This window comes from Penaeus japonicus, unplaced genomic scaffold (genome assembly GCF_977035675.1).
Source record: "Penaeus japonicus unplaced genomic scaffold, GWHDUDI00000001_assembly GWHDUDI00000032, whole genome shotgun sequence".
In the NCBI taxonomy this organism is placed as follows: domain Eukaryota; kingdom Metazoa; phylum Arthropoda; class Malacostraca; order Decapoda; family Penaeidae; genus Penaeus; species Penaeus japonicus.
This window is the reverse complement of record NW_028234434.1, coordinates 20884655-20896491: the sequence shown is the minus strand read 5'-3', so window position 1 is coordinate 20896491 and position 11837 is coordinate 20884655. Positions and strand designations below refer to the sequence as shown.

Here is an 11837-nt window from a genome sequence, read left to right as displayed (position 1 = left end):
TGCAAGCAAGATAGGTAGCAGTTTAGAGGTAGGGTCTCTCACTACTGAAGAAAGTCCCCTGGTGAAATTTCTTTGAGTTATTGTATGCATATATTACTCTTACTATAGTATGAGGTAGATAAATTTATTTTACAGAATGCTAATCACATTTTGTATACAAGGTTGTAAAGTTGCATTGAATCTTTAAGTGAAGGGATAGTAGACTAACATGTCCAAGTGATGGTTGATGGATATAATGTAATGGAATGTATTTATACCAGTGTTTGTAATGTATCCAAGCTAGGATTTACCTTTAAATTGCCAGTACGAGACTTTGGGGGAGTATAGATGCAAATAATCAGTAAGTTATGTGCTTCAAAATTAGAGTTGTTGGCATGTTTTGACACTTTATTATTATTATTTTTTAATAGTTCACAAAAAAGTAACACTATTACGGGCCCGGCGACAAGTGGAAACCCCCTACGCCGGGCCCATGCAATATTGCATCGGGAATGTCACACTGGTGTGTCACCCCGTCATCGGGCATTTACCTATGTCACATGGATGTGACGCACCGTCATCATAGGGTTAACAGAGAGTTGAATTTAAAAGTCAGTTGATTGAATTTCAGATAGTAATAGATATTACTCATTTCATGGAAATAGTTGATCTTTCTTAGTAAGAGTTAAAGAATTATTTTATTTCCAAAAGATGCTGTAACAATGCTGTAATATAATTATGATGGAATGTAATGCCTTCATTAATCTATGAAATTTATAGATCACATACACTGTGTATGTCTGTGGAGTCTGTCATGGTCTTTTATATGTATATATAACTTTGTATCTACAATATATTTGTCTGAACACAAGCACACACCAATACCTATTATTCTCTCTCTCACACACTCACATACAGTCACACACACACACACACACACACACACACACACACACACACACACACACACACACACACACACACACACACACACACACACACACACACACACACACACACACACACACACACACACACACTCACACACACACACTCACACAGACACACACACACACACACACACATACACACACACACAGACACACACACACACACACACACACACACACACACACACACACACACACACACACACACACACACACACACACACACACACACACACACACACACACACACACACACACACACACACACACACACACACACACACACACACACACACACACACACACACACACACACACACACACTCACACTCACACACTCACACTCTCTTACACACACACACACACACAAAGACACTCTTACACACACACACACAGACACTCTCTCTCTCACACACACACACACACACACACACACACACACACACACACACACACTCACTCACTCACTCACTCACTCACTCACTCACTCACTCACTCACTCACTCACTCACTCACTCACACACACACACACACACACACACACACACACACACACACACACACACACACACACACACACACACACACACACACACACACACACACACACACACACTCACTCACTCTCTCTCTGTCTCTCTGTCTCTCTGTCTCTTTTTCTTTCTTTCTTTCTTTCTTTCTTTCTTTCTTTCTCTCTTTCTCTCTCTCTTTCTTTCTTTCTTTCTTTCTTTCTTTCTTTCTTTCTTTTTCTTTCTTTCTTTCTTTCTTTCTTTCTTTCTTTCTTCTTCTTCTTCTCTTTCTTTCTTTCTTTCTTTCTTTCTTCTTCTTTCTTTTTTTTCTTTCTTTCTTTATTTTTCTCTTTCTTTCTTTCTTTCTTTCTTTCTTTCTTTCTTTCTTTCTCTCTTTCTCTCTCTCTCTCTCTCTCTCTCTCTCTCTCTCTCTCTCTCTCTCTCTCTCTCTCTCTCTCTCTCTCACTTACTCACTCACTCAAAATACTCTCTGATTTTCTTTCCCCCTCTCCATCTCTCCCTCTGTCTCACTCTCTCCCTCACTCCCTCTCCCCCACACTCTTATAACTGGAGTACTCTTCCTTTTATAAACTTTGTAAGAACTCATAGATATATCTGATCCTGTATTGTAGGTTTTCTCCTGATGTACTGGGCATGCAAGCAAGCTCTGCAATGGTCTGGCTTGTACTTGAGATCTTCCTGATTCTGGCCACACTCTACGTCACTGCCATAAGTACAAACATTAAGACTCTTGACCTCTTGGCTTTTTCATCGTATAAGTATGTTGGGTAAGTATAATACTCTGCCTTTTCATTATATGCAATATTGTATGCAAGTGAATATTTACTTTCTTTGACTTTATAGTGAAAATTATTACATTTTTATGTTTACTTCCCCAGAATGAACTTTGCACTGCTGGCTGGGATAGTCAATGACCTTGGATACTATCTTGTCTTAGCATACAGTAGCTTCAGCCTTGTAATATTCATGGTGAGTTTGTGTTCAAAGTTAGTAGTGGTAGTTTCAATTTCACAGGAATAATATGTGCAATTGAGTGTTTTTTAATGAGTAGATAGATTGTTAAAAAAAGGTGTATAGAAGGATTTTTTTTTTCTTATTGGTAAAATTATGGAAACATGAGTAGTTATGTTTGGATTAAGATTTAATCAAGTTATTATTATGCTTCTACCGACAGTTCCGAACCTTGCGATGGCAGGTCCAGGGAGGTGACGGAGCCATGGAAGCCTACAGTGCGGGTAATAAGCGCCGCCTCTACCTCTTGCTGTTCATGTCAGGTCTGCAGCCTCTCATGATGTGGTGGCTCACTAGACACCTTGTGGTTGACTAAGCAACTTAGCGATAAGGCATTTCTTTTTGCTGTATACTTGCAGCATTAGTCACACTTGTCTGCTACATCACTGAATATCATGAGTTGTGTGTGTGGTTTACTCAGATAGAACTGCTAAATGGTTGTATATAGAATCATAGGAGGAGAAATTTTGCCCTTCTAACATATAATGGGAAATAGGCATATTTGCTTCCTAATACTTTTATATATTATATACGGTTTCATTCAATTTTTTTTTCCAAAGGTTTATGATTTCTTACCCTTGTTACCTGTGGGTATTTTCTTATCTGCTTTTCTCAGCAACACTTGTTAAACTAATATTTATAATACCAATAGCTGCCCATTGCTGATATCTTTCCCAGTCATTTCATGTACCAGAGCATTGAACAAATCTGGATAAATGGTAAACAAAAAAAATAGTTGGAGGCTCTTTGTGCGCTTAAGATCTGAGGGTTTGTGTGGCAGTTATATATTTTATGCTTGGCAGTATTCAGACTGGTAACGTGGAAGGCAAATTTTGTGAATAGATACCACTCTTTAAGCAACTTTGATATTATGTACATACACAGTTCTATATAATCCAGGTGTCACATGCAATGCTTGTTTGTTCACACATATATTGGTGAGAAATTTTCGAAGATTGAAAGAATAACTATATATTTGGATGTTCTTCCAGTGACTGAACTAGTGATATTTTTTGTAAGGGCAAGTGTTTTGTTAATTTTGTGGATGTATTCCTGCATTGCAAGTTATAGTGCCTAAAATCATTTTACAAAAGTGATAAGGCTTCAAAGGCTGAAACTAATTGTTTTAGGCTAGAGCTTACTATTTTGTAATAAAAGTAAAAATTATAAGAATGTCTTTCAATTTCTTCCCATACCTAAATTGTAATGCAGGTAGTGATAAAAAAAAGTGTTCTGTAAATGAAATAGTTTAGCCCTTTAAGCTTAACAATGAGTTTGTCCTATCTATATACATATATATATATTTTTTACACATGAATGTTTCAGAACAAGGATTCCATAACTAGACTTGACTGCCCCTACTGTTTACCCATTCCTTGAATATTTGTGAGAAACATTTTATTCTTATTTATTTTATTATTGTTATAATGTCAGAATAATAATATATAAGCTTGTAATACTTCAGTCATAATATGTAGGAAGATATCTTAAATTTCTTTAAATAAATTTTGGCAGACTTGACAAGCAGCTTCAGTGAATAGCATTGCACAAGTATATAAAATAAATGTCACTTATGAATTATAGCCACAAACTTTTATTATAATCTATTTTGTCAACCCCCTTCCAGTGGAGACATTCACCAGACCACTAACACATTGCCAAATAAAGGCTTGTAAGTAAATGAAAAATGATCAGCAATTTAAAGAAAAAAAAGGGGGAAGGAGGGGGGTATCCTATCTGCTATTAAATGTAAGCCAGACTCCCCACTTAAAATTATTCTTCCTTTAAACTACAAACTTGTGTTTTCTTGTAATTTATTGCATTCCCAAAGATATGGTATGTTCATTTATGTTCATAAAAAGTATGCAACACATATAGAGGATAATGAGAGTAAAAAAAAAGAAATTGGTCTTTGTATATACATTAAATTACTATACATATTCGAAACATTTCATCTTATGGCAACTACACTTCTAAAGTTGCCAACAATTGACCCATCATGCTTCAAACTCATTTACCCAGGTATGTATAAATCTCAATATTTCACAAAGATAATTTGCTATTCCTTTATCTGCTTAACCAAAATTATTGGAGATGGAGATGTGCTTGAATATCTAAGGGAATAAAAAAAAAGAAAGAAAAAAAAAAAAAAGCTGCACATGTGTCTAAAGAGAACAAAAATATTGGTACATTACACTGCTGTCCATTACTCACCAATTCCTAATATCTAAGTGAAATATTGACATTCTCAGAAACATAACCTACAGGAAACAAAGTCATGAGACACCATCGAATATATTCTAAACATGTTTATCTGTAAAGGTGGTCAGCCTGAATGTTTGCTGCTATTTCAGGTTCCCACTTGTCGCCATTGCTTAACAGTTTCTCTTTGTTGTAGAGGAGTTCCTCGTGCGTCTCAGTGGAGAACTCAAAGTTGGGGCCCTGCAACAGAATTTCAACAGTTACTGTCTGGCACATACAATTGTTCTAACAAATACATATGGTATATATAATGAGAATAACATATGAAGGACATATATAATACTAAGAGTATTTATCTAATAGTCACCGTATTAATAGTAGCAGTCATAGAGAAAAATAGGAGAACAAGAAATATTTTTTTTATTGTTCTGAATATTTATGTAGGCAACAGCATACATCTTGGCTCTGTCATTATGTCCTATATATTACATGATGATTTCATGACTTCTTTTCATTAATTCTGAATTCAAGGGTGTGCTATTCATACTATTATACTTGTTATCATCATCCATTCCCCATAAGATGCTCTCAGATTAGTCTGTTATGGCATATTTTAATTCTTATAATACAATTCATTTCTACTTCCTCTGTCTGTCTCCTTTTAAAGTCTTATTGTAGTATGATGATGAAAAAAAAAGGATAAAAAAGTACATAAAAAGATAGCAGAAAAATGTTACTTTTTCAACTCCTAAAGAAACTACAGTGGGTAGAAAGGCATCTTGTTTATATTTTTCCTAAGTCTGGGGCCCCACTGTGGTCTAACAAGGTGATGAATCAGTATCAAAAGTGATACTATTTGGTGTGAAAATAATGTTCTTCAAACAAAATCTGCCCTTGGTGAAAGTTGAAAAATTGTTGTTGGCTGGGTGAATGTTGACATGAGTTATTTACTCAGGTTGTTCTAAGCAAGTAAATCTTGAGCTCTTGTCTATTTAATCCATTGCAGACGGGAAAAGATTTGCTTGCCAGTGCCACCTGTGCTGCACCCCAGATGGGTTTTATTTCAGTGAGGAAACCACATTATAGGAAGATGTCATAGCAGCTTAAATTCACATGACAAAATCAAAGAAAATGCCATAAACACAAGAAAAAGAAACAGGAACCTTACTTAGTATGATTAGAAAAAAAAGTATTTATTAACCCAAATGCTCCGGGACGTTGATAACTGGTGCGCGATGCATTTCCAGGAGGCTACCGCATAGGCCTAAACTCATTCTGGGGACTTATCTTATGACGCCCGGCATTGAGGTGCCGTCACCTTACATGACGACCGGAGTTTGGGCCAAGATGGTGACGTCATCACTTCATGCCATCCGGAGGATTTGGGTTAAAATAGATTAAAAGCTAACACTAACCTCAACAATGGCATCCACAGGGCATGCTTCCTGGCAAAAACCACAGTAGATGCACTTTGTCATGTCAATATCATATCGAGTGGTGCGCCTGGCACCATCAGAACGCTCCTCAGCTTCAATGGTGATAGCCTATGAAGAGGAAAAACTTTGAGTATTACTTGGAGGGGAAAGTTTAGCAATCCTAAATAAATTACAAGATATTTTGTATTTCTAATTAAAAAATAGTTTTAAAAATTCTCTCCATACTCTTTTTTCCCTACCAATAATGTATTTATCCATAACTACCTTATATCTAATGTTGAAATGTTTTGTTTAGAAAACTCCACCTATCTAATATACTAGATCGCATTTGTAAATCACAACTTTCTAAATATGATCTGTCTGATGCCAAACTCACCTGAGCTGGGCAAATGGCCTCGCACAACTTGCAAGCAATGCAGCGCTCCTCCCCAGAGGGATAGCGTCGCAAAGCATGTTCTCCACGAAATCTAGCACAAATTAAAAGCAATTGTAAATTACATATAAAATGAGAAGGTTGCAAGGTGATAATCTCAATAAGTAATGCAGGTTATTTATGCCTTATGTATGTGGCATCACTTTTATTATTATGCCACAGTCAGTTGCACATAATACTGAAATAGTCATATAACGACAATCTCAAGTGATATTAAAGTATAAATGTTTTGTGAATATCCCATTACTTATAAAAATTAGTTGTTGTTTTTAAATAAATAAAAGCCACATTTTCATGTTTTTAACTGACCGGGGACTTAGAGGTCCTTTCTCAAATGGGTAGTTGATTGTTGCCGGTTCCTTAAAGATGTGACCAAGTGTTACAGCAGCACCTACAAAAGAAGACCAAAATGAGTTTATATAAAAAGCATCTACCCAACATGGATGATGTCTAGGCTTGTCCTTTCAATTCCTTAACATGTATTTCTAACACCACTCAGCATCTTTTTACACATTAACTAGAGCAATCAAAGCAAGACACACACAAAAAAAATTATTTCATTTTCTTTCACATCACTATCATGGTGCACACAAATCCAATCCTTTATGTATGAGTAATGTACTTCTAACCCTCTTTGATTTTACAGTAAAATCTAAACAAAGATTCCATCTGAAATCCTACAAATCTAGTACACATCATTAAAATTAAGACTTAACCCTTTCCCAACAGGGCACATGCTACGCGAAAACCCCTATGCCGGGCGATTGCAATATTGCATTGTAATCGTCACACTGTCATGACGCCCCGGCATCGGGAATTTAGCTGTGTCACACGAGTGTGACGCACCATCGTCATTGGGTTAATGTGAAAACAAATAGTAACAATATCAATATGAGAAAAAAAAAAAAAAAAAAAAAAAAAAAAAAAAACTACGAGAATATAAAAACAACCAAACTGAGAAGAAGCAATAGTCGCTCACCTCTCCAAAGCTCAGTCCAGAAGACCGTTGCAGCAGCACGGTCGGTGATATCCTTCCACTCCATGCTAGGATCCTCTTCTGTTACATATTTGTAGTTGGAGCGTGTTTGGGTCACAGTTGCTCCGCGCACGCAAGACCTCAGGACAGCCGACCCTAAAAGGAATAATTTAAAATGTTCATAGGATAATCACTTTTGAAATATTGTGAAACATAGAGAATAAAAGTACAAATGTACTTACTGAAGGGGTGGAAAGTGGGAGAATGCAAAATAATGTTTTTTTTCAAGAAAGAAGTGAAATAATATAGGCTCTGTTTTTCCTTCTATTCCTAATATCTGTCCACAACTATACTCTATGTGGTGCAAGGCATTTAACCATTTATGCCATTAGGTCTATTAGTGATAAACTTCCCAATTATGACAACACGACTATCATAATAAAATACACAATTTCTATTGTAGTCTTAATCTGGAGTTCCCTTTTGATGCAACCCTTCTGTTTCTGAGTTAGTAACCCCCATCTCCTCCGCATCCAACACACTTGGAGGACCCATGGGAAATAAGAGTTTTTGGGTGGGTGGGGAGAAGATATGGATTATGCGCTATATAGTATATTTCTGTCAAATGGTTATGCAATCAATTTAAGGGGAATTTTAATTGGTTATCATCTATATATGAATTGAATATCCAGGAATTGAAATGTGGGTCTTTTCCAAACAAGTGCACATCAAGTAAAAATAAAATGAATCCCTTGATTGTTTATCAGGGGAAGATGGAGGTTGAAAGAGTTACTGCAGTATTTATCTTTATATTAAATTACTTTATCTTCAATTTACCCCAGTAATGTGAAAAATGAAAAGTGTCTTGGATTTCACCAAGATATCAAGATATGAAAGCCTCAGTGTCATTGACAAAAAATATATACCCTATTAGTTTTTGCACAACACAGTACAGTGGGAATTTGGTATCTATAAGAGAAACTTCATTCTATTTAAATATACTATTATTAAAATCACCTATCTTGCAAACTAAAAATGAAAGAGTTTAATATATCAAATGACTCATTGGGTTTTATAAGTTGTGCTCCTAATAATGGCCCAAAATAGACTGACAAAATTTTAAAAAGCTATGAAGAACATTTCATAATATTTGTCTATTATCGTCAAACTGGAATTTTGATGTTCATACTACAAGATATAATCATCAAAAAAGGTGAACAAGTTGCACTTTTTTGTTTGCCCAATAATGATATTTGGATGACTGCCAATAATTTAATTCTTAGTTTCAGGGGACAAGAAATTCAAAAAATTATGTGAATAACAATATCTCATAAGACAGTATGTGCTGTCAAATACTGTCATTATATCTATTTATCTCAGTGTAAACCAGTATTTACCATGAACTGCTTTTCACATGTGAACATTACCCTGTGATGAAACTAATGCAGTCATGGTTAAGTATGTGGTATACCAGGACTTTTAGGCTGCAGGTTGTATGCTATATAATACTAAATATATCATATAAATAGCCATGATAATATATAATTTACAAGTCTAATGTTGTATGTCCATCTATGAATTTACTTATAATATAAACTTTTAACAACAAGCAATTCATATTTCTTATAAGAAATAAACCACCAACAAGTATGGAGGCAACCGTGATTGCTGTGTACACAAAAGCCATGTAGGTGAATAAATTGTAGCCAAACCACAGACTTTCCATATTCTTATTTTCACAGGTAGAAAAAAATAATAAAAAAAGAACAAAAAAAGGAGCCTGTTGGACGTGGATAGTTGCTAACTAAGGAACTAAAGGTTTGCAACAGAAATGAACATCAGACTTGTTTCCAATCGTACCAATATATACATGAACAAATAAATCTTGTCTATGAAAGCCATGGACATTATAAAAAAAAAAATCCCTTCACTCATCCAGACTTCTAACATCAAGCTCTCTGGTGGTTATGTACTGTAACATTTAAAAATAAATAAATAAATGAAGAAAGAATAAAACAAACTTTCACATGATTTTGATAACCTGCAACCAGCAGGTGGTGGTTAGACTAGTAACATTATGATAAGTACATAAGATTTTTTTAATCCTTTATATCCAGGAAAAACATATGTGATAAGTAGAGCTATGACAAACAGATTCATGTTTAGAGGGATTTTAACACTTGCTTATACAAAAAGGAATTCCTAATAAATTGTTATAATCATTACAACAAAATTAAGGTTTCCAATTAAGCAAATAAATACAATACAAAATAAAGAAATTAAGCATTTCAAGGGTTCAGATAAAATCCAATCAACAAATAAGCTTTTAACTCATCACAGTTAAACATAACAGATATTGTAAATTTTGCCTGAGAAAGCATTACTGTAATAACTTACAAAGTTCTCCTTTTTTTGAAATATGAAATCAACTTGATATAGGAAGTAATGTGACCCTGAGTTCCATGGGTGTATCCCTAGTCCTGTGCCATTACCTTAGTCATCGCCCCAATACAACAATCGTAAGGTGACAATGATGATACTGAAATACTTTTAATTCATGTACACTTTCCTTCGCGAACCATCCCTCAGGCGAAGGACATGGCAATCACTCCAATAATATTTTGCAAAAATATGTATGGATAATGCAAAAATAACGCATCTCAAGATGCAACAATGCAATAACGACAGTGAAGACCATGGAGTGAAAATGACTAGGGACATGGCTGTTAGACTCACTAAATGAATTCCAGTTATCAATTAAAGCTTTGATTATGACACCCAAGTCCATACCCACAATTGGGTGTGACTCAGGTGGGGGTGTTCAATAATATTTCTTGAGAGAATATCTTGGATGTGCACTTGCCATATTCTGCAGTTTTCAATTTTATCTAACAAGAATAGCATAAGCCTTGATGGTGACAGATTGCTGATAACTGTTACTAAGGTGCCTCTGAAATTGTAAGTTAGTTCCTTAATGTGGTGCAGTGAAGTTTATATAACATACGAAAAGATGAAAAAATATAAAGAAATAATGTTATTATTAATCCAATGATGCAAGACTCGATTCACCTTCATAAGACAAAACACATACATATGTACTCCTGCATAAACATATGTCATTGTAGTATAAAACAAGTCCACAAAACCTTTGTAAACCTAACAAATTCACTCGAACTACAATAATAGTCAACGAAAATTACCTTGTTTGCCAAGTGAAAATAGCCGGACAGTCGCCATGTTTACGAAGCCAGCTGGTGATAGACGAGAGAACCGGGATCTTATTCAACTTGTATCGATGCGTCTATAAAAAACAAAAGAAAGTGCAAACTTTGGTTTTGATGGTTTATTACAGTTTCCTTTAAAGCGGATTTGATATTAAATGTTTTCAGTCATATTTTAATTTGTATTTGGCAATTTTACGGCACTAAATAAGAGTTAAAAACGATTACGATAATTCATCAAGTTTGTAAGGGTGCATAGGAATTCCACTGCTTCTCATGTAAAAAAACATAATAATTAACGAGAAAAGATGTTGCACGAAATAACGTAACTGAAGGAGAATTAAGTGATGTATTCACTAGCAAGTCTTTGTATTCTTTATTTCATATGTCCTCTTTGCTACTTGTTACTATCATTATGGTGTATGCAATGAGCTGTAACAATTCTATTTTTGCATCATATCCTAAAAGTTCTCTATTTACTGATGTTACTCATAAAAATGTACATTTTCTACTATCAGTTAATATAGAAAATTTATTACTTTAGGATAAACTCATATAAATCTATAAACTTTCATACTATATTGTTAGTAGTTCATAGTGGTATTCTTTAGGCCAAAAATGAAAATCACTATAATTGAATTGGCGATTAGGGATAAAAACACATTATCAAATGCATTTATGTAATAATCTGTTTACCATCATGTGAACTATGTGTGTACCAGTGTTTTTTTTATTCGTTAACATCATGCCTATTTAAATAATTCCCTTTCAGAAAAAGAATTTTCCATATCTACAAGTTCAACACAGAAAAAGCTTTCCATAACTTTCAATATGATTCAATATAAAATTCTCTAGTTTGTGCGATACATATTAAAACTCAGTGAGTTTAAATATGTCTTATCTTCTTTGTTGCACGAATTAATCATAATATCGCAGCAGAGAATTGCAAGTATGGATTTTATATAACTATCACCCGCTTATTTCCTTGATTTTAAGATTTCAACACTTCCCCACGTATGCTTTATGTAAAGGTGATATCACTGAAGGGTGTGTGTGTCTCTGTGTGTGTGTGTGTGTGTGTGTGTGTGTGTGTGTGTGT

General features: G+C 34.8%; 2 protein-coding genes across 25 annotated transcripts in view; one reads left to right on the top strand and one right to left on the bottom strand.

Moving 5' to 3' along the window:
• Nucleotides 1-3643, top strand: part of Yif1 (Yip1d-interacting factor 1) — a 17062-nt gene extending 13419 nt beyond the window's left edge. For all 24 annotated transcript variants that reach the window (XM_086556414.1, XM_086556413.1, XM_086556410.1 and 21 more), the window contains 3 exons: nucleotides 2071-2226; nucleotides 2338-2428; nucleotides 2634-3643. In XM_086556414.1, the coding sequence (XP_086412540.1) occupies nucleotides 2071-2226; nucleotides 2338-2428; nucleotides 2634-2786 (400 nt within the window). In that variant the 3' untranslated portion in view covers nucleotides 2787-3643. The remainder of the gene's footprint in view (nucleotides 1-2070; nucleotides 2227-2337; nucleotides 2429-2633) is intronic.
• Nucleotides 3644-4368: 725 nt separating this feature from the next.
• Nucleotides 4369-10818, bottom strand: ND-23 (NADH dehydrogenase (ubiquinone) 23 kDa subunit). The gene is made up of 6 exons (XM_043010136.2): nucleotides 10718-10818; nucleotides 7521-7673; nucleotides 6851-6932; nucleotides 6485-6575; nucleotides 6088-6216; nucleotides 4369-4912 (listed from the first exon to the last, which is right to left on the bottom strand). The coding sequence occupies exons 1-6, from the start codon at nucleotides 10752-10754 to the stop codon at nucleotides 4781-4783; spliced, it is 624 nt and encodes a 207-aa protein (XP_042866070.1). The 5' UTR covers nucleotides 10755-10818; the 3' UTR covers nucleotides 4369-4780.
• Between the last annotated feature and the right edge of the window lie 1019 nt (nucleotides 10819-11837).

Bases quoted from the DNA above. Each gene is read 5' to 3' on its own strand.
- ND-23 (XM_043010136.2), bottom strand. From the start codon at position 10,754: ATGGCGACTGTCCGGCTATTTTCACTTGGCAAACAAG. The intron at 6,576-6,850 runs GTCAGTTAAAAA...AATTTGTGCTAG, and splicing joins AAAGGACCTCTAAGTCCCCG to ATTTCGTGGAGAACATGCTT. The intron at 6,217-6,484 runs GTGAGTTTGGCA...TCCTCTTCATAG, and splicing joins AGGCCATTTGCCCAGCTCAG to GCTATCACCATTGAAGCTGA.